Below are 21,918 nucleotides of genomic sequence, written 5' to 3' on the forward strand. Positions count from 1 at the left end.
GAGGACAGAGGAGCCTCTTAAAAAGAAGTTACAGGCCTGTGAGAGCCAGAAATCTTGCTTGTTTGTAGGTGACCAAATACTTATTTTCCACCATAATTTGCAAACAAATTCATTTAAAAATCCTACAATGGTGATTTTCTGGATTTTTTTCTCTCTCATTTTGTCTGTCATAGTTGAAGTGTACCTATGATAAATTACAGGCCTCTCATCTTTTTAAGTGGGAGAACTTGCACAATCGGTGGCTGACTAAATACTTTTTTGCCCCACTGTATTGTTATAAAGAATTCCATTTGAATGATAACATTCACTTGGGATCTCATTTGGTGAAGGCCACAGGACTGAAAAATGAATGAATGAATGCAGCAACCATGTCTGTTACTAACAAATACAGGGTGGTGACTCTCTACAATTCACTCGAAAGGCAAGGCATCCTGCGAAGTATGCAAATAAGGCTTTACACTGTTAATTTACCATTGAAACTGTGGACCCATATTAACACTGTTGATTTAAAACTGGAGAATTTGCTGTATACAGACCAGCAGGCACAGCAGGAGGAACATTATTAAATGTTATCTAGAATCGCACTGCCGCAAACACACACTGCTGTGCCCATAGCGTACACACGAAACCTTGAACTAACCAATACTTGTCACTGCCTAATCTTGAAGTGACTTCTCTTCAAAGACAAACATCTCTGTAGGCGCAGCAGTCTAAGGCACTGCATCTCAGTGCTAGAGGCGTCACTACAGAGCTTGGTTCAATTCCAGGCTTTATCACAACCGGCCGTGATTGGCCCGGGGTAGGCCGTCATTGCAAATAAGAATTAGTTCTTATTAATGGACTTGCCTTGTTAAAAAATATTGTTTTTAAGACATCGAGCTGGTTTTCCGAACCCAGAATAGGCTTAGAATTGGACTGAGAAGCATGCTCAAATTCTTAATTGAAAATAAAAAATTGAAAAAATAGCTTCTTCAGCAAAGAAAAAATTCTCAAGCAAGAATTGTGCTAAGGACTGTCGGAGGGGGAAACTAGCTGTTGTAGAGGTTTGGAACTCTTATTGGTCTAACTAATTTACTGCCTCGTGATGTCACCAGGCAGACCCAAACTACAGGCTGCAATTTCAGGTGGTCTTTTCAAACCACTCTTACATTTAAAAAGGGCATTATCATAATTTTCACAGTATTACTCCAACCTCTTAATGCGGAGATGGATATATAAAAACACAGGTATCACGTTTTTGACTGCACTGGGCCTTTAACTTGTATGGGTAAAATATTACCGAGTACATTTTACTTGTTACAGTAAGGTCTAAGTGCTTGGTGAAATGTTATGAGAGCATCTCAATGTTGAGATAAATATCACTTGTTTCTTTCAATGAACAACACATCTTCAGCCAGTAACCTAACATGCTTCTTAGTTTCTAATACAAATATATTTTACTCCATGAACTGCTGAGTTACACATATCTATACAAGTTAATTAAGCCTAATTTTACATGTATTTCTCTGTCTTCAAATGTAAGGACTTTGTTACAGCTGTGTTTGTCTGGTAAACCACGTTGAGATGGACAGTTCTAATACGGAGGATATCAACGTGTCATGTGGCTGCTAGAATGCTGTTTGTTTCAAATACCAAGTGTTTTGAAAAAAAAATTGAAGCATCTGTCTGTTTATGCTGAGAAGTGGAGTAAGAATATTGGCAGTCTACAGATGGGAGTCTACAAAAATACTGTTTTGTATTGTTGGTGTATCTAAACGTGCAGGGTTTTGTTTGGTCACAACTGTCAGGATCTTTTTAAATCAGAAAAGGGGATCCCTTAACATGTGACATAGCTAAGCATCATAGCTAAACCCCAGCCCAGTCCAACCCACATTTGTAATATGGAGGACAACCTATTTTATACACGAAGTATACAAAATATTAAGAACACCTGCTCTTTCCATGACAGACTAACCAGGTGAATCCAGGTCAAAGCTATAATTCCTTATTGATGTTACCTGTTAAATCCACTTCAATCAGTGGAGGTGTTCAAGAAGGATTTTTAAGCCTTGAGACAATTGAGACCTGGATTGTTTATATGTGCTATTCAGAGGGTGAATGGGCAAGACAAAAGATTGAAGTGCCTTTGAACAGAGTAGGTGCTATGGGCACCGGTTTGAGTGTGTCAAGAACTGCAGCGCTGGAATAGTCCACCGGCCAAAGGACATCCAGCCAACTTGACATATGCCTGTGGAACGCTTTTGACACCATGTAGAGTCCATGCCCCAACGAATTGAGGCTGTTCCTTTGGGCAAAAAAGAGGGGGGGGGGGGGGGGTGCAAATCAATATTTGGAAGGTTCTCTGTTTGGTATACTCAGTGTATAGTAGTTCTTTATTAAACCTGACACATTGACTGCTGTGAAATTGAATATGGCCATATAAAGAGCTGATTACCCAATACTAGAATAAACTCAGCAAAAAAAGAAACGTCCTGTCACTGTCAACTGCGTTTATTTTCAGCAAACTTAACATGTGTAAATATTTGTATGAACATAAGATTCAACAACTGAGGCATGAACTGAACAAGTTCCACAGACATGTGACCAACAGAAATGAAATAATGTGTCCCTGAATAAAGGGGGGTCAAAATCAAAAGTAACAGTCAGTATCTGGTGTGGCCACCAGCTGCATTAAGTACTGCAGTGCATCTCATGGACTGCACCAGATTTGCCAGTTCTTGCTGTGAAATGTTACCCCACTCTTCCACCAAGGCACCTGCAAGTTCCCAGACATTTCTGGGGGGAATGGCCCTAGCCCTCACCCTCCGATCCAACAGGTCCCAGACGTGCTCAATGGGATTGAGATCCGGGCTCTTCACTGGCCGTGGCAGAACACTGATATTCCTGTCTTGCAGGAAATCACGCACAGAATGAGCAGTATGGCTGGTGCTATTGTCATGCTGGAGGGTCATGTCAGGATGAGCCTGCGGGAAGGGTACCACGAGGGGGATGTCTTCCCTGTAACGCACAGCGTTGAGATTGCCTGCAATAACAACAAGCTCAGTCCAATGATGCTGTGACACACCGCCCCAGACCATGATGGACCCTCCACCTCCAAATCGATCCCGCTCCAGAGTACAGGCCTCAGTGTAACGCTCATTCCTTCGACAATAAACGTGAATCCGACCATCACCCCTGGTGAGACAAAACCGTGACTCGTCAGTGTGGAGGACTTTTTGCCAGTCACGTCTGGTCCAGCGACGGTGGGTTTGTGCCCATAGGTGACGTTGTTGCCGGTGATGTCTGGTGAGGACCTGCCTTACAACAGGCCTACAAGCCCTCAGTCCAGCCTGGTTCTGCGTCAGAAATAGGAATGACTTCTATTTTAGCCCTTGGCAACACAGACGCTCGTTGGCGCGCACGAGCAGTGCGACGCTCGCGCACGCGACGTGTCCAGTCTGGTCAGCATGTTAGTGTCTTAACGACCGTTCCACAGGTGCATGTTCATTAATTGTTTATTGTTCATTGAACAAGCATGGGAAACAGTGTTTAAACCCTTTACAATGAAGATCTGTGAAGTTATTTCGATTTTTACGAATTATCTTTGAAAGACAGGGTCCTGAAAAAGGGAGTTTAGTATTTTGATATTTTTGTCAACTGTTGAATTCTCTATTACAATGAAGTCAGTTGATGACAAGTTTACCACTTATCTCAGCCAAACACACATTGCTCTGCTCTACAAAGGTTCGCTTTGCACTTGTAAAACTGTGTGTAGTCAGTATTGTCCTATCCTCTGATTGTATCTTGTTCTGCCTGTCTTTGTGAGCTCTTTGTATTTATGAATTCTAGATATACAGACACAAAACCTCAAATACACAATCATGTCCATGAGCACCCTCTGCTGGGTATTTGTTGATTGTAAAACTTGCGGATTTATTCAATTACCTATCTTTCTGAGATACTGTGTAGTTGACGTGTTGCTATGCCAACCTAATAAATCTATTATTTGGAGAAAGTGCTTTAATGGTGGTTGACTCTTCAAATGCCTTAATGGGTATGTAATAAAACACACATACATGTTAGGCCAACTCTCCAATCATCTTAGGCAAGATTTGTGTTGTACAGAACCCTAGCTGGGGGTAGTGTATTGGTGGTAGCGCTATGCCAAATCAACAACGGCCCTTAATCACTTCAAATGGGATTAAGAACCATTATTAATTAACACAATTTATAGTGTATCTCAGTTGACTGAATCATGTTTTTTCCCCTGAGGTACAGCATCTGAGGGTGTACTACAAAGCAAGACCAAGGAGTTAGCCAGTTATCTTGCCTGAATATTCTGAAATCACTTTGGACTTTTTTTGAACGATAAGCTTGAAATGGGCACGGTCTAATTGACTCAACAACCGAACACATGTTTAGCTTTCTTAACGAAGCAGGAAAATCAAGTGTTTATTTCTGGTTGTTTATCAAAGTTAGCTGGCTAAGGCATTGATTGTGCATTGTAGTATACCCCTTGAGAGCGTTCAAGGCTGTCTAATAACGCCCTCTAAGGGTCTTTGGGCGTAACACAACCTTTTCTCACACTCTTTTGGCCAAAACAGGCATGGTTTGTATTTTAGTAGGATAATGATTTTTTTTCTTTTTTTCCTCATTCTTCCCCTCTAATCAAGGACTCATTTAGACCTAAGACAAAAGGTGTCAGGTAAAACAGAGCAATACCCCTGATCTAGGAGATAATCTCCAATATAGGGTGATAGACATTTACTAATTTATTAAATCCTCTTTTTGTCTTGAGGCATCCACAAGAGAGCCCCACTGCTTCCGGTCTGCGGCCTTTTTGGTTAGGGTTCCCTGGGTTAGGTCTTCCCCCCAGGTCTCCAGCGTAGGACAATTGCAGTGTGCACGTCTAGTGGTAGTCTGCACACAGGTTAAGACATCAAATATATTAACTATATATACCTTTTCTTTCCACGTTTGAAAATGAAAGCACACAGAGTACAAGTACTTCATTTATTTACAGTTTTTAAAGTACACAAATACAGTGGCAAATACAAATGAGAGAAAGTCATATTATTTCAGAGCTGGTAGCTTAGTTAATTACACATAGAAGGGTGAGTCAGTGATTGACCAAACTGCCCATGGGTTAAACCATAGGATAAAATGACTAGTCAGGAATCAGGCCTGCATTAAAATGGTTCTATAGGGGTGAACCATGGTAACGATTAGGCTGTGCAGACCCAAAAAATAAAACATTTGCTGACTGAGGTTGAGTTGAATATCCCAAACTCTTGCTCCACACTCTTTGCTGAAGATCAGTAGAGATTTGGCGCGTTACTCTGTCCAGGTGTTGCTGAAGCATGTCAGATCTTACAAAGCATGGATACGTATTTAACGTATCAGCTAACCAGATGTTATAGCGATCTCGTGCCCGACAGCAGTCGATGTGGCACGCAATCATTGGTTGATGCATGCAACGTCTGAACAGGGTAACGCGACCATTGAGTTGAACGTCAAAGACCATAGCCCACCCAAGAGAAGTGTCAATCGGTTAATTTATCAGGAGATACAAAGTAAACACAGATGTTAAGTGCACGTGCCTCTGCTTGTAGCCACATCAGTGCAGCACCATTTTATTTCTCAAAACATGTCAAAATAACACCAGTGTTCACATCATGGAGACAATAAGAAAATATAAAAATGTAAGTTCACAATCAATAAAACAAAATCATTGTTAAATGGCTGCTATTTTAAACTGACACTGATAAGTCTCTGTGTGAGTGCTCTCAATTTTTGTGAATTTGAGGCACTCCAACTAAAACAATCCTGCACTTCATCTTTTTGGACAGACGCAGCACAAGCCTGGGCACGGACAATGATTATGACAGCCCAAAACTGGACCGAACCAGACCGATTATAGGACAGTGATTTCACACTTTTGAGCAGACCCAATTTAAGAAACCCAACCCAAATTCACCTCAAAAAGTAAACATCTATATTACATGTATTTCACAGCTTAGAAATATTACAAATAACAGGAAATGAGCATGTAGATCTGTACAGTAGTCCATGAGAGACTGTCTTGGTTGGGGAGAAAAGGAAACCTTTACGGGGCCCTCCTATACATCTACAACTTGAGCAACTTTGACCATAAAACCCCATCTAGAAATACAGATGAGAATTTCAGATGTGATTTAGAGTTAAAACCCTACATATCAGCAGTTCAAAGGGAGGCTGAGTGTTAAAACATGCAAATAGTATGTATTACAAATGGCTTTAGAGTTACAGACCAGAGCTGTGAAAACAATAGAAAACCAGCTGGTGGTCAGAGAAAACAGATCTGTAAAGTACAAATGAAAAGCAGTACACCCAAAACGACCCATTTAAAACAGAGCCTCAATCTTGGATCAGCTCTTTTCATATCAGATTTATTATGTAGTAATGTACAGTGGGAGTAGAAATGAGTGTCTTTATTGACAACGTGCCATGGATGAGGAGTAGTAACCACGGTGGCAGTTGTTGTTGTTCCGTTTGTCGTTTCGGTCTTAAAAGAACTCGGTTAGATCGCCATCACAGCCAAGACCAGTCTCTGCACAGGCATGGAAAATGTCTCTGGGAAAAGAGGTCGCAGATGTGGTACTTATTTCCAAGTTTTTTTATCGAAACAATTGAGAGAGTACAGAGAAAGCTAGAAAGAGAGCATAGAGGGAGAGAGAGACCGAGTGGGCAAGGAACAAGATAACTAGTGTGAAAGAAAGGAACAACCAGACACTGCCAGGTCAGGAGAGAGGTGGTCTTCCGATGTTTTCTGTAGTAGCTAACGAGCTGGCTGCCGATTGGTTGAGCCAGGCTTGGTGCAGTCCTCTGCTGTGCCAGTGGCATTGTGGGTCTTGTCTCATCGAGGCGCTGCAGAGTGGAGGCCACCAGGAATCATGCCAGACACCAACTGAGGGGAGAAGAGAGAGGGGAGGGGTTAACTTTTATACTCTCATACATTTACAGCAGGCGGGGATCTCTACTTTCGCTTCTCTGCATGCAATCTCCATCTTATCATTAAATATACTGAACTATACTTACATTATTACTCTATTTCATCTACACAACACTGCACTTAAGTTGAAATAAAAATACCAGACTTGAAACATCAGACGTTTCAAAACCATATCATGCATGAAGGCCTGACAATAGATGAATATTGTCACATTGCTCAGCAGAAACAGCAGTATTTCCATGTAGTGCAGAAGATATGCTGAGGGTGATACATAGTGTGAGAGATGAAGGCAAGCAGCTATGGGCCACATGGCCTCAGTCTGGTGTGTCATTCACTCATCAGAACAAGAAAACAAAATGCAGTATATGCTTTCAAACATAGCAAATCTAAACTTTAGCTTGGTGATAATTTCCAGAGACCTATGAAAAACCATGCAGCATTGAGCAGTGGTAAAAGCCAAGGGAGACAAGGGTTTGAAGGACACACACCCACCCCTCTATAGGTAAGACTGGGGAGTTAGGAGCAGGATAGGAACCAATGCAGTCACATGCTGGAGAATGTCAGACAGGCATCACCACAGTCCAACCACTGCAACAAGTCACAAGCACTGTGCTGAGGATAGGTCACAGAGCTAGGTAGGGTAACAGCCAGAAATAGCAGAAACACTGGTTCCACACGTTGGTTTGTTATCACAAGGTTGGAATGCACCGCTCCAGTTCTCAAGGGAGACAGTGTCAGATGCATCAGAATAACTGAGGCATCTGGTCCAATAGGACCTGGCAAGTCAGGCTCATTGAATGATCAATACGCTATGAAAGGGAATAGGCTGGCCAGCTGACTAACAAAAAGTAGTTCCTTTTGTCATCAGCTGTTAACATTGAAGCTACTTGTCTCAACTCCCTTTCATAGCGTATATCAGAGAGGAACGAGAGCCTGCAGACAGACAGTACTTCCCATTAGGACTGGAGGTGTGCATCCCTGGTACTTTAGAACCCAGCGCCAGCCTCAGCGGGACTCACCCAGTGTGGCCATCGGGCCATCACACAAAGATATGGCGAGCATCTAGTTGGCGTGATTGTCGAAGGGAATGCTATTCTGAGGTTAGGGGAGGGAGAGAGAAGGCCATAGGTCAAGTCAAGACAACTGGATCTGGGTCTGTAGTATGGCATGCTTACTATAACACACCAATGTGTGGGAGATAAAAACTACAACTCTCATGATCACCTGGTGGAAACGTAAAGAGATCGCCAAGGAGAATAGGGCGATGTTGCCTAAGGAGAGTGGGGATATTTCATTATAGTGTCCTCTTCAGTACCCTCAATCCTGGGGTGAATTTCCTTCTGTGCATATTTTCCTTTAGTCTTGTTTGGCAGACTAAAGCCAGGGCCCTTTACTTAGCTAGTTGAAGTGCCTCCCTCCAATAAACATCTTCATGTTTATTCATGTCTTGAATCATGTTGATGCAAGCCAGGCCTTACTGATGCATTCCTAGACTTACAGCTAGCTACTCCTTATTGAGATCCAAAGTCAAGAGACATTCCCGTTTAGGTTTTGACTATAGACAACTTTATTGGTTCTGTTCTCCATATTCCTCTGGAGGGGTGGGTCATGATGGGCGGTGGTCGTATGAGGTCAGGGGTGTTCTGGTGAGGGCCGAGGGGGTGCATCTGGGGTTGGGACGAGCTTGTACCTGTGAGGTGGACATGCGAGAGGTGTCCTGGTGTCCCGTCAGGTCGGACGAGGAGACGTTAACGGGAGCTCCCCGGTGAAGCCGCATGCTCACTTTTCTCTCTCGTTCCATACCGGACGCCGGTCGTGGAGACATGTTGGCTAGAGGAGAGAGAAAGGAGAAACAAATACAGTGGGGCAAAAAAGTATTTAGTCAGCCACCAATTGTGCAAGTTCTCCCACTTAAAAAGATGAGAGAGGCCTGTAATTTTCATCATAGGTACACTTCAACTATGACAGACAAAATGAGAAAAAAAATCCAGAAAAATCACATTGTAGGATTTTTTATGAATTTATTTGCAAATTATGGTGAAAAGTAAGTATTTGGTCACCTACAAACAAGCAAGATTTCTGGCTCTCACAGACCTGTAACTTCTTCTTTAAGAGGCTCCTCTGTCCTGTTTGAACTTGTTATCAGTATAAAAGACACCTGTCCACAACCTCAAACAGTCACACTCCAAACTCCACTATGGCCAAGACCAAAGAGCTGTCAAAGGACACCAGAAACACAATTGTAGACCTGCACCAGGCTGGGAAGACTGAATCTGCAATAGGTAAGCAGCTTGGTTTGAAGAAATCAACTGTGGGAGCAATTATTAGGAAATGGAAGACATACAAGACCACTGATCATCTCCCTCGATCTGGGGCTCCACGCAAGATCTCACCCCTTGGGGCCAAAATGATCACAAGAACGGTGAACAAAAATCCCAGAACCACATGGGGGGGCCTAGTGAATGACCTGCAGAGAGCTGGGACCAAAGTAACAAAGCCTACCATCAGTAACACACTACGCCGCCAGGGACTCAAATCCTGCAGTGCCAGACGTGTCCCCCTGCTTAAGCCAGTACATGTCCAGGCCCGTCTGAAGTTTGCTAGAGAGCATTTGGATGATCCAGAAGAAGATTGGGAGAATGTCATATGGTCAGATGAAACCAAAATATAACTTTTTGGTAAAAACTCAACTCGTCGTGTTTGGAGGACAAATAATGCTGAGTTGCATCCAAAGAACACCATACCTACTGTGAAGCATGGGGGTGGAAACATCATGCTTTGGGGCTGTTTTTCTGCAAAGGGACCAGGACGACTGATCTGTGTAAAGGAAAGAAGGAATGGGGCCATGTATCGTGAGAATGAGTGAAAACCTCCTTCCATCAGCAAGGGCATTGAAGATGAAACGTGGCTGGGTCTTTCAGCATGACAATGATCCCAAACACACCGCCCGGGCAACGAAGGAGTGGCTTCGTAAGAAGCATTTCAAGGTCCTGGAGTGGCCTAGCCAGTCTCCAGATCTCAACCCCATAGAAAATCTTTGGAGGGAGTTGAAAGTCTGTGTTGCCCAGCAACAGCCCTGCTCTAGAGGAGATCTGCATGGAGGAATGGGCCAAAATACCAGCAACAGTGTGTGAAAACCTTGTCAAGACTTACAGAAAACGTTTGACCTCTGTCATTGCTAACAAAGGGTATATAACAAAGTATTGAGATAAACTTTTGTTATTGACCAAATACTTATTTTCCACCATAATTTGCAAATAAATTCATTAAAAATCCTACAATGTGATTTTCTGGATTGTTTTCCCTCATTTTGTCTGTTGTAGTTGAAGTGTACCTATGATGAAAATTACAGGCCTCTCATCTTTTTAAGTGGGAGAACTTGCACAATTGGTGGCTGACTAAATACTTTTTTGCTCCACTGTACATACTTCATACTAGTCCCTTATGTGGCCTGTAAACACATGGTTTACAGGCCACATCAGGCCTGAAATTCACATTTATGATGGCTTGCAAAGTAATGTGTAATTCCAATTGGAATTCAGCCAGAGTGGGAACATCAACATTAGGAATTTGTATTCACTCAACTTTTATTCAGAATGACTGCCAGGGTTGGGAAGACTAAAATATGAGAGTATCAAATGCATTTAAAATTGACAACCATTTCAGTAATGTGTGCAATACATCCAAGTAACACATTGGATTAGTTTAGAAAAATGTATGGAATTTATATTTGAGTAGCACAACATTAATCAATGTACAAAACCTCCCCCCACAAATGTTTTATTTATTTTTTAAATCACCTGCATTGAGCATGCTGGGAAACATGATGGCTGTGGTTTAAATACTTTTTTGCCCCACTGTACTTCCTGACCAACCATGACAAGAGACAATAACATTATTATGTAAACCATATATCAAAGTGTGAGAGAGAGAGAGACACTAACCTGTGTGTGAGGTGGGTGTGAGGGGTGTAGGTGGCGCCGGATCCTGTGTTCCTCGGGGTCGTCCTGAGGCGGCCGGGAGTCCCCTGGCCCCAGGGTTTCTGCCGTGTCTCAGCCTATCCTCTCTGTCCCTCCGCTCCCGCTCCGCCTCCTCCGCTGCACGGTTGGCCCCCTTGGAATTAGGGGCAGTCAGAGGGGTAGAAATGGAGACTAGATCAGAAAACTGCCACTGAGGTACCATTGGCTAATTGTTAAGAGGATTATTAAGATGTGCAATAAAAACAGTATATGTTTAATAGATTGTTAATCAACAATGAATAGAGGCAGTACTCACAAACTTGAGCATGTTCCAGTCAAAGACGTAGTCGTAGGAGAAGCCTTGTCTGTGGAACAGGTTTCTGAACAGCTGTCTCAGGTACGAGTAGTCCGGCTTGTCATCGAACCGCAGAGAGCGACAGAAGTTCAGGTAGGTGGAGAACTCCGCTGTGAGGAGGGAGAAAAGTGTTAGAATCCTTTATTATCATCCTGTAGGGAAATTACTTCATCTTTTATTTTACAGGGTCACAGCATGGCCTCTGAAGAGGTACAGAAACATCACAGACAATCAAATGGACAAAGACAATCCTACACTGTCATAGATATCCATACCTAAGCACAGAGTAGGAGTGTGTTTTTACAAATCAACTATGCTAAAACCAGGAATGATAAATCAGACTACTTACAGGGGTATCCCTTGCAGAGCACCTCGATAGGGGTGGACATCTTCTTCTCACTGATGCGTTCGTACTTCTGCCTCTTGGTGGCGGCCTTGAGGCCCTGCCAGGGCAGAGAGCCCAGGTTGAAGTACATCAGGACGTAACCAAGAGACTCCAGGTCATCACGACGAGACTGCTCTGTAGAGAGAGGGAGGGAAGGAGAAAGTCACACACTGGCCCTGTTTGAATAGTGTGTGTGTGAGATCAATGTCCAGGTGTGTGTATGCAACCTACCTATCCCCAGGTGTGTGTTGATGGATGCGTAGCGTGCCGTGCCGGTCAGGTTCTTGTTCTCGCGGTAGGGGATGTGCTGGTGTGTGCGGGCGTCGCGGTACTTCTTGGCCAGCCCAAAGTCAATGATGTACACCAGGTTGCCCTTCTTGCCCAGGCCCATCAGGAAGTTGTCAGGCTTCACATCTCTGTGGATGAAGTTCTTAGAGTGGATGTACTCAATACGGCTGATCTGAAAAATAGTTTTTTTTCACATACATAAGAGCAGGAGTGGACACTACTCCTCCTGGAGCGCTTTACTTTGCGCTTCTAATCTGCTAACAAATAATAGCTAGCGAACATGCAAGCAAATTTCATAGCATATAGTGGTCATAACTTCAGAAGATACAAGTGGCCCTAATAGTCAGCATAAGAGTGGAATATTTCATGCTGTTGGTGAACACCCGCTCCGTCAGTTGTGTCTCACCATCTGGTCAGCCAGCAGCAGGACAGTCTTGAGGCTGAACTTGCGGGAGCAGAAGTTGAACAGGTCCTCCAGACTGGGGCCTAGTAGCTCCATCACCATCACGTTGTAGTCTCCCTCTGCTCCACACCACTTTATTGTAGGGATGCCCACTGTTATGGAAGAAACACACATGGGAGGTTAGAAGTGGGAAAGCAAATTGATGACTTCAACTTAATCATGGTTAGTTAATCTGTTTCTAAACCCATCTCTAGTTCACTTAAATGACATTCTGTATTGGGTTTAATGTGATTTCCTGTGTGGTGTTTCTCTGGCTCTGTGATCGGATGACAGGTTCCACTGAGTCCACTCTCTCAGGCTGCTGGCTGGCATGACTGGACTGACTGACTCATGTGGATGACTGCCTGCTTGTCCAGCGATGTGAAAACCACATTAACATGGGGGAAGGTGGGGTGGGGGGAGCACGAGAGCAATGGAGGGGGTAGATAGGAGAGAAAGAGGAGAGGAGTGGGGAGAGATAGACCAGGACTGAGAGCCCACAGCAAGGCCCATGTATAATGGTTTAGACCCAGGTCTCACCTCCTCCCTGCATCATCTTGTAGATCTTGCTCTCGATGTGGAGCTGTGGGTGCTTGGTCTTCACACATTCCAGCTTGATGGCCACCTCCTCTCCCACTGAGATGTCTGTGCCTGGGGGACAAAGAGAAGGACTATCGATAAAAATGTATGGAGATGAATAGAGAGCAGTCAATTACTGATTTTGGTTCACAGAGCATGATTTATGCTTAGAAATGTTTATGGCCTGGATGTTTTTTTCCTGACCACGAAGGGAAGGGAAACTCTGGTCCCTTGTGATGTGCATGTCCCGGCTGACTGAGCATTGCAGCACAGACAGGGGATACACAGTGCATTCAAAAAGTATTCAGACTAGGGTTGCAAAGGGTCAGACATTTTCTGGTAAATTTCCAAAGATTTTCCAGACATTTTCCATGGGAAGTTAAGCCCGGGAATTTTGCTTAAATTCATTGAAAAAGTTTGGTTAAACTATCCCCAATTCAATGGAATTGCAACCCTCTGCATGCACAGTTCATTCTTCCAACACATGTACAGCTGATTCTTAAGATCTTGCACACTAATGAGATGCTATTGAGCCCACACTACTACACTGTCTGAGCCAAGGACTACATGCTTTCTGGTAAGTTTTGATTACAATACTGGGTGGGGTAAACATATTTTATATGACATACATGATTTTTTGTTAACTAGTAAATAGTAGCCTACAGCAAAGTGTGTTTAAATCATTTCTAACTTGTTAAATTCTGCTAGTTAGTTCTTGCTACCATGTGGGTTTTAGCTTGCTTGAGCCTGCTAACTGAGGAGTGTTAATTCACCTGTTTCCATTTATATTTCATTTAAAAATAAAAATAAATCTTACAAAGGAGTTGTTTAATCTAACTGCTTAACTATTTATCTGTACATGGAATTGTATCTGTTTTTTTGTTGCTATTTTCTTCCCAATCTTTACATGAAAATGCCACGAGCACTATCTAATGTGTGGAGACATTTCACTACAGCTAATGTAGAAGGAAAAGCTGTGTACATTTGCAAATACTGTGCATAATCCTATGTGAAGAATGCAACAAAGATGCAGAATCAGCTGGCCAAGTGCATAAAGTTCCCTCAGCACTCACAACCTCTGACAAGTCCCTCTACTTCTATTCGAGGTGAAAATGATGAATCAGACACCTTATCGATAGCAACAGCTCATGGTCCTCCTGGAATCAGAAGTTTTTTTGACTCAATGGAGGAACATAGTCAGAGAAATGCTGATGAATGTCTTGCTCGAGCTGTGTATGGAACTGGGTCAGCTCTGATGCTCACAGGCAAGATTGGAAGAGATTTCTGAATATTCTCCACCCAGCACACACCCCTCCAACCAGACAGGCTTTATCTACTAACTTGCTGGATGCAACGTTCAACCGAGTTCAAGCAAATCATAGAGAAAGCAGACTGTATTGCAATCATCTCTGATGGGTGGTCGAATGTTCGTGGGCAAGGAATAATTAACCACATCATCTCCACCCCTCAACCAGTATTCTACAAGAGCACAGACAAGGGACAACAGAACAGGGAAGGGGAGTAGAGAGTGAGTCGGGGCCCATCCCTCCCTGCACAGTGGTTGTCACTAGTTACCAGAGACAAAAAATACAAAATGGGCAATATTATACAAATTAATATAAACAGAAATGAGCTTTCTGGTCTTAAAAAGTTAGGCATGAGGTCAACAGTGTGGTTAAGGTTAAAATCAGATTTTAAGAAGATAAATTAGAAATAGCCATTATTATGACTTTGTGGCTGTGGTCATTTGTGTTGACCCTGCCCAGCAGCAGTGAAAACATAAATTCAGAGTGACTTGACCAGCTATAGAGGGCCAGCAGAGCATTACCCAGGAACATGAAATTATGTTTAATATGTGAAAAATGGTCCAAGGTGTTTACATAAGACTCAGCTTGAAGAGTTACAATGTAAAACACACCTAGCCTGTTACTTTAGTACTGGGCCTACTTCTCTTTGCGCTGCTTGCAAATGGCCCTTTTCATACAAAGTGGGAAAAAAGGGCAATATGAGATTTTTTTTTAAATGCATTGAAGAAGTGCACATTTGCTGCACTGTATGTTAGTAGTGGGAAACAGGGGAGCTTTTCATATCTGACATTTCATTTCAAAAGTAGGCTTACAGTCCATGTATGACTCAGACCATCTCCTGAAAAGCACTTTACTTAACACCTCCATGCACGCACACACAATAACATGTCGAATGAATCATACATGTGGTTACATAAAGGGGAATGCATTAGTCCACACTGGAGAGCAGAGCAGAGAGGGGAATACAGCTGACTGGAGCTTCCCCTCTGTGTGTGTAGGACGGTTCACCACACACCTGCGTGTCCCCCCCCCAAACTGACACCGGAGGAGTACGCAGGAACACACAGGTGACCTAGGATGGGGGAAAATCCACCCCACGCTGACATTATATTGTCTGTCCCATTACAAAGCCTATTACAATGGGCACTTAGGACTGACATCATTCATAATGGTTTAGCCTTCCAAAACATGGATTACTTCATGTGCATTGAAAAAAATCTACAGAATTGGCAGTCAAGTCTGTATGCTCTAGCAATTAAACATTTGAACAAATTGTACTTCATGTGTACTTCAAACTATATGAACTCAACATAGTTCTATTGGTGTCAGAATGTTTTAATGTTTCAATATTTTCTAGAGGCTTAATGAAGAGGCAGGCAGCCTAGGAGAGATAAAGATGTTCTAGGCCTGGTTATACAATCCAGTTAGGGTGTCAAAAGGAAACAACCACGCCATATCCTTAGTGGTTTGGAGCAGTGGTGTGTGGGGTGAGCTGGATGACCTTTTAGAGGTTTACTCCTCTAAAAACATCTAATCAGCCCTACACGATTCATGTCTGTTGAGTTGGAACATTGAACTTCAATGGAGTTGGACATGCAGTTCCTCATCTGCATACTTGACTTGGCCTCGATTGGTTGACCCGTCATCATATGTTGCTTGTTTGTTGTTCTTAAAGCGCTTTGAGATTCTATGAAAAGCACTATAGAAGTTTAATGACTTATACATGTGCAACATAATTCATATATCGACCATAACTGCAGCCATGTAAGAACATAGAAATCATCTACTTTTCCCAGTCACTGTCTCTGAACCCGAAAATGCACAAACAGTGCATTTAACAACTCAAAGACGGGAATAACATTTGCCACAAAATGTTTCCAGTCAGTATCCAAATGACCCAACCCTTTCAAAACAAAACATCCAACAACAAGCAACTGAGAAGCAAGTCAAGCAGCCCTTTGGCCTTACATGGGGTTTAGAACTATTTGTTTAGAAAAGGGGAAGAGGTGGCGGGATGGGGTTTGGAGCTGTGACTCGTGACAGGCTAGTACAGACAGACAGGACATAGTAGGGCAGTAGTAGGCGTTAAACATCTGACAGACGGTTTGTGAAACAACGACATGGCTGTTAGAAACTTTGCAGATGTCATCCCCATCAACAATAAGCTCTTTCTGCTGTATACACTAACTGCCATGTGCTACAGTAGTGCCAAGAAGCTGGACAATTGTGTCGAACCCTGTTGCTGGACGAGATGTGCTCCTGCTTCAACTCAACCAGAGGAATTCCTACAGTCACCTGAAAACGCATTCAATGAGGATAAGACATACACCAAATTCAGAAACTCTATGAGGCCCTGTAAAAACCCATTTAGCATTTAACATAGGAATACTCCTCCCTATTACGCATAGGAAAACTCCACGAAGCATACCAGCATTATGACAACAGTTACAGTTATGGCATGACAAGATTCAAACTCACTCATACAAAAACAAGAAGTGTTCAGTGACCTTTATGACAAAAGTATGTGTAAGCTAAACCCTGGAGGTGATGATAACATATCAGAATGTAATTTCAGTTGACCGCTGACTGATGATTATGGACCACTGCAAAAAACAGAGGGCCCAGTCTCTAAACACACACTAAAACGCACCACACAAGCAACAGTCAACACAACTGCTAAGGGGGAGTTGGCCCCTGCCAAGACTGAGTGACAAATGGTTGAAACTAGCCACAACAATGCATTTCAGCAAAGTTACCTTAAACTAGACAGAAATACTGTCATTGATAGTAGCTTGCCTAAATTCTAAGAAAGCCACAGCAAACAAAGACTCAGCAAACAAATGGAAGCTACAGGAGAGTAAGTACACGTGTACTGTGACTATAAAATGGGTAACTAGTTCAGAACTTCACTATGCTTCATCCTGAAAATGTGGGCAAGTGCCACTGCCTGGAGGGCAGAGCAGAGAACAAGGTATTTGGCTAGCTCTACTGCAGCTAGCGAACTGCCCTTCATCCCTTGAAATTTGACAGATGGGATGTATACTGGCAAACTCAGTTGGGGTGGGTGACTTGTTCTTCAGTATGTCTGTCAAGTGAACTCTATTTAAAAAATAAATCAATTAAAAAGCCTCTATCCATCCATGATCCAGCAGGGTCATGCCTATTGCTGTTTGAAAACCAAACCTTTAGTAGACATGAATAACAATCAAGCAGTTTCCAGATTACATTGACTAGCTAGGTAGTCATCTCTGTATTAATAATGACAATTAGGCCTACCTGCTTGGCTTTAGCTGTCCTGTTGTTTTGTGAAACTGTCATGGGCTTTGCTTGGATAGAGGCATCTCAATTTGACAAGCTAACTTAGCTAGATAACGTTAGCTGGTTAGTGGCTATTCTAACGTTATTTCCTCATACTGACTGTATATAGCTAGTTAACGTTACTGGTTTGCCAAAGGGACAAGAGGTGCTGAGAATTGACAGCTTGTTTTATGTTATTCACAATCCAAGCAACATGGTTAAAGTACAACGTAATGTTGCGACGGTAAGCTAGTTTATCAGGTTAGTGACGGTGTTTGGTAGCTAGTACAGTAGCTAACGTTAGCTAGATTAAATGTTCAATTGACAGTACCTAGCTAGCTAACTAACTAGCATACGGTAACGTTATTGTGTAGCTAATATTGTTGAGAATTTAGCTAACTAACGTTACTCACCTAAATAGATGTCTCCAAAGGATCCACTTCCAATTTTCCTTCCCAGCCTGTATCGGTTTCCCACTCTTAATTCCATGGTTCAATGTTATTCTTACGAAGCAATCTTCAGAATGTGTTGTTTTGAAAAATCCACCCGGGTGTTTTTGCTCTCTTTGGTTACCCAACCACCCCAAATATCACCTTACTTTGCTGGTATACAAACTCCTTTATTCAGACGCCCCCCTACCCTGAATAATACAAGATTATTAAATTCCTTCTGTAACAATCCAACTTTCACCATCCCTTTTATACCTATGTCTTTTTCAGAACACAACGATATTGCTATTGCCAAAAGCTCAGAACGCGTAGACTATGTTCTTGCTTTTTAAAATGTACTCTTTCCCGAAATGAAGCAGGATGGAGACGGATTTTGATGGAAGCTTCTTCCCCAACTGTAGGATTGTCCTCCGTTGTGGACTGGCTGTTACTCGCCTGTGACATCACTTGTCCTAGCAACCCTGCGCAGATCACATAAAAAGGGACGGTGCATTGGTCTTTGGAAATTATAAATTATTCTAGTTTTTAAACCTACATTGTATCAAGAAAGACAAGATTGATACACCGAATAAAACAATCAACCCAAGAATACTAAAGACATACTAACATGTTTATAAACAGGACGTCTACAGTCTTTTCATTATAAAAATTAATATGGACAATGATGGTGAAACTGAAAAAAGTGAGAGTCTGGTCACACAGTATGTTGAAGTTGCCCCAACTAAGGTCATTAAGTGTCCCAAATGGCACAATATTCCTTATTTTGTGTACTACTCTTGACCAGAGACCTATGGGTCATGGTCAAAAGTAGACAACTGGGGATTAGGGTGCCATTGGGGATGTAGAGACTGATGTAAGGTGTTATGTGGTTCCTCCTAATTAGGTTAGGATTTTTGGCTCCCACTGGCGTGATGTCACAGTGGCTAAGGCAGGGATGTACTGTGACCTGAATTTGAGGCCAAATCAACAGAGAGGACAACAACAGAAAGCAAACACAGGTAAGCAAGCACATGCGTACCAACGTATGTACGCATGAAAACACACACACACACACACACACACACACACACACACACACACACATAAACAAACAGATAGAGATAGACAAGTTATATCAGGGATAAGTCCTGTCTTGCTCTCTCTCAGTAATCCTGTGACACAGCCACTCGTCTGGGGCTGAATAGACCAAAATACCCTAAATATACAGGATTATTTAGTAAGGGAGCAGGAAAAAGGCCAAATGAATCCATAAACCTTGCATGACCTAGTTGTTTGTTGGCTATTGTGCTGGGGGAGCTTGCAGGTTGTATTAGTTGGTAGACACATCCATTACTTTCGAACAGTATCAGTTCTTGTTCTACTCAGAATTAAATATTCAAACTGCAGTAAAAAACTGATGATGAAGCCTGTATGCATAAAAGAAAACATATCCTTCCTGCTGTGGATGGAGCATGAGAGAGGTGGAAGTAGTTTGATAAGCTCACTCTCTCTCTTGCGGCAACATCTCTGAAGACTGCAGTTATTTCTGCTAAGTAGGGAACTGGGTCAGCAGCAAACTTTTCCTTGGGACATATTATCTGAAGGGATATTTACGTAAGTATTCAGACCCTTCGCTATGAGACTCGAAATAGAGCTCAGGTGCATCCTGTTTCCACTGATCATCCTTGAGATGTTTCTACAACTTGATTGGAGTCCATCTGTGGTAAATTCAATTGGTTGGATGTGATTTGGAAAGGCACACACCGGTCTATATATCCCACAGTTGACAGTGCACGTCAGAGCAAAAACCAAGCCATGAGGTCGAATGAATTGTCCGTAGAAGTCTGAGACAAGATTGTGTCAAAGCACAGATCTGGGAAAGGGTACCACAAAATGTCTGGGAGTAGTCAGGATTGAGGGAAAGATGAACGGAGCAAAGTATAGAGAGATCCTTGATAGAAACCTGCTCCAGAGCTCTCAGGACCTCAGACTGGGGCGAAGCATCAGTACAGGTGCATCAAAGCTGGGACCGAAAGAAACTGAAAAATAGCTTCCATCTCAAGGCCATCAGACTGTTGAACAGCCATCACTAACAGAGAGGCTGCTGCGTACATACAAACTTGAAATCATTGGCCACTTTTATAAATGGATCACTAGTCACTTTAATAATGGCACTTTAAAAATGTTTACATGTCTTTCATTACTCATCTCACATATATATATATATACTGTATTGTATACCATCTATTGCATCTTGCCTATGTCACTCAGTCATTGCTCATCAATGTATTTATATGTATATATTCTTATCCCATTTCTTTATTTAAATTTGTGTGTATTAGCTAGGTGTTGTAGAATTGTTAGATTACTTGTTAGATATTGCTGCACAACTAGAAGCACAAGAATTTCGCTACACTCGCAATAACACCTGCTAACCATGTGTATTTGATTTGAGGTTCCAAGACAGCTCAGGAGTGGCATCGGTACAAGTCTCTGAATGTACTTGAGTGGCCCAGCCAAAGTCCGATCGAAGATCTCTGGAGAGACCTGAAAATAGTGGTGCAGCAACACTCCCCATCCAACCTGACAGAGCTTTAGAGGATCTGCAAAGAAGAATGGGAGAAACTTCCCAAATACAGGTGTGCCAAGTAAATAGCATATCCAATAATACTCTATGCTGTAATCGCTGCCAAAGGTGATTCCACAAAGTACTGAGCAAAGGGTCTGAATACTTACGTAAATGTGTTATTTCAGTTTTTTTATACAAATTTGCAAACATTTCTAAAAAACTGTTTTTCCTTTGTCATTATGGGGTATTGTGTGTAGATTGATGAGGGGAAAAAAAGCAATTTAATAAATTTTAGAATAAGGGTGTAACGTAAAAAACTGTGGGAAAAGTCATGGGGTTTGAATACTTTCCAACTGTATATTGCATACTGAACAACAACTGAGTAAAAATAGAATTCTCACAATGTAAATGTCAATTGTATTTCAAAACTTTCTAAGAATGTCAAAAACATACATTGAAAATTATGGAAATAAGATTCATTGTCAATATGATGTTTGTATTGCTCAGGAACAGACAGACAAGTTCTCACTCATGACAGCTGTCAAAGTCCTGGAGGCAACGCCCACTAATCTGAAGAGCGCTTGTGATTTTTGTGATTGGTCACATATGGACCAATCCCTGAAGCTGTTCAGGCACAATTTCTATAGTTTGGGCCACTCACATGGCAGCACTGTTGTTGTTTGGATTGTGTAACGTGCGCTGCACGTGTTTGACAATGCGCGGAGCAGAAGGAGGGAAAGAGAAAGAACAGAGAGAAAAAAAGTGTGTAGCTGTAGAAAGAATTTCATAACCGAAACTTGCATGATAGATTTAATCAGTATTAAGATGTTTCTAGGTATTTAGCCAAATCTGATGTAACGTTTAATAAAATGATTTCTTTCTGTAGCCTAAATAGTTTCATTGCATATACAGCCAAACCAATTGTTTTTCATTCTTTATTTTATTAACCCCATCAAACAAACAGCTAATAGCCTACAGAGTAATGCATGTTTGTGATGTGGTCTTATGTGGAAAGGTTTTCTCATTGACCCAAGACTCAGGACAACTATACTATAAAGCACCTGACAATTAGCTAGTGTATGCACAAATAAACACACCACTGCTGCACGTGTTGGAATGCAGCAGGCTAAATATTTAGCCTGCTGCTTGCCTGCCAATGTGAGGTAAACTAATCCAATCATACTTTCAGCACTTCCCCTCATGAAAACAATAGGCTGCCATGTAATCTATATTTATGACAACTGAATGATTCTGGGACATAGGCCCACACTCATGTCTAGACACCTGTTGTGGATCACACCAGTACTGTTGAATAACGTGTTAACCTTTCAAAACACAA

The 21,918-nt window shown here is 42.2% G+C and overlaps 1 protein-coding gene and 1 long non-coding RNA gene across 13 annotated transcripts; one reads left to right on the top strand and one right to left on the bottom strand.

Annotated features, from left to right (window-relative positions):
* Positions 1-4,978: 4,978 nt before the first annotated feature.
* LOC115144268 (casein kinase I) lies at positions 4,979-18,452 on the bottom strand. Of its 10 annotated transcripts, none has more exons than XR_010459331.1 (10): positions 17,996-18,451; positions 12,940-13,050; positions 12,364-12,512; positions 11,901-12,129; positions 11,634-11,804; positions 11,246-11,394; positions 10,915-11,101; positions 9,715-9,787; positions 8,661-8,800; positions 4,979-6,925 (listed from the first exon to the last, which is right to left on the bottom strand). XR_010459331.1 is itself a non-coding variant. In XM_029685169.2 (10 exons), the coding sequence occupies exons 1-9, from the start codon at positions 18,069-18,071 to the stop codon at positions 8,010-8,012; spliced, it is 1,263 nt and encodes a 420-aa protein (XP_029541029.2). In that variant the 5' UTR covers positions 18,072-18,449; the 3' UTR covers positions 4,979-6,925; positions 7,990-8,009. The 10 variants fall into 10 exon arrangements, 7 of the variants coding, with proteins under 7 accessions (XP_029541029.2, XP_029541032.2, XP_029541031.1 ...); XM_029685169.2 differs by lacking the exon at positions 9,715-9,787 and adding an exon at positions 7,990-8,060 and having other exon boundaries at positions 17,996-18,449; XM_029685172.2 differs by lacking the exon at positions 9,715-9,787 and adding an exon at positions 7,990-8,060 and having other exon boundaries at positions 10,915-11,083; positions 17,996-18,448.
* LOC115144269 (uncharacterized) lies at positions 16,891-21,464 on the top strand. Of its 3 annotated transcripts, none has more exons than XR_003865798.2 (3): positions 16,891-17,142; positions 18,915-19,029; positions 20,466-21,464. It is a non-coding gene; the product is annotated as an uncharacterized LOC115144269 (long non-coding RNA). The 3 variants fall into 3 exon arrangements; XR_003865797.2 differs by lacking the exon at positions 16,891-17,142 and adding an exon at positions 17,214-17,826; XR_010459333.1 differs by lacking the exon at positions 16,891-17,142 and having other exon boundaries at positions 18,506-19,029.
* The last annotated feature ends 454 nt before the right edge of the window (positions 21,465-21,918 follow it).

Source organism: Oncorhynchus nerka, linkage group LG16, assembly GCF_034236695.1.
Source record: "Oncorhynchus nerka isolate Pitt River linkage group LG16, Oner_Uvic_2.0, whole genome shotgun sequence".
Lineage (NCBI taxonomy): Eukaryota > Metazoa > Chordata > Actinopteri > Salmoniformes > Salmonidae > Oncorhynchus > Oncorhynchus nerka.

Bases quoted from the DNA above. Each gene is read 5' to 3' on its own strand.
- LOC115144268 (XM_029685169.2), bottom strand. From the start codon at position 18,071: ATGGAATTAAGAGTGGGAAACCGATACAGGCTGGGAAGGAAAATTGGA. The intron at 13,051-17,995 runs GTGAGTAACGTT...TTTGTCCCCCAG, and splicing joins CTTTGGAGACATCTATTTAG to GCACAGACATCTCAGTGGGA. The intron at 12,130-12,363 runs GTGAGACACAAC...ACTATTTTTCAG, and splicing joins TGCTGCTGGCTGACCAGATG to ATCAGCCGTATTGAGTACAT.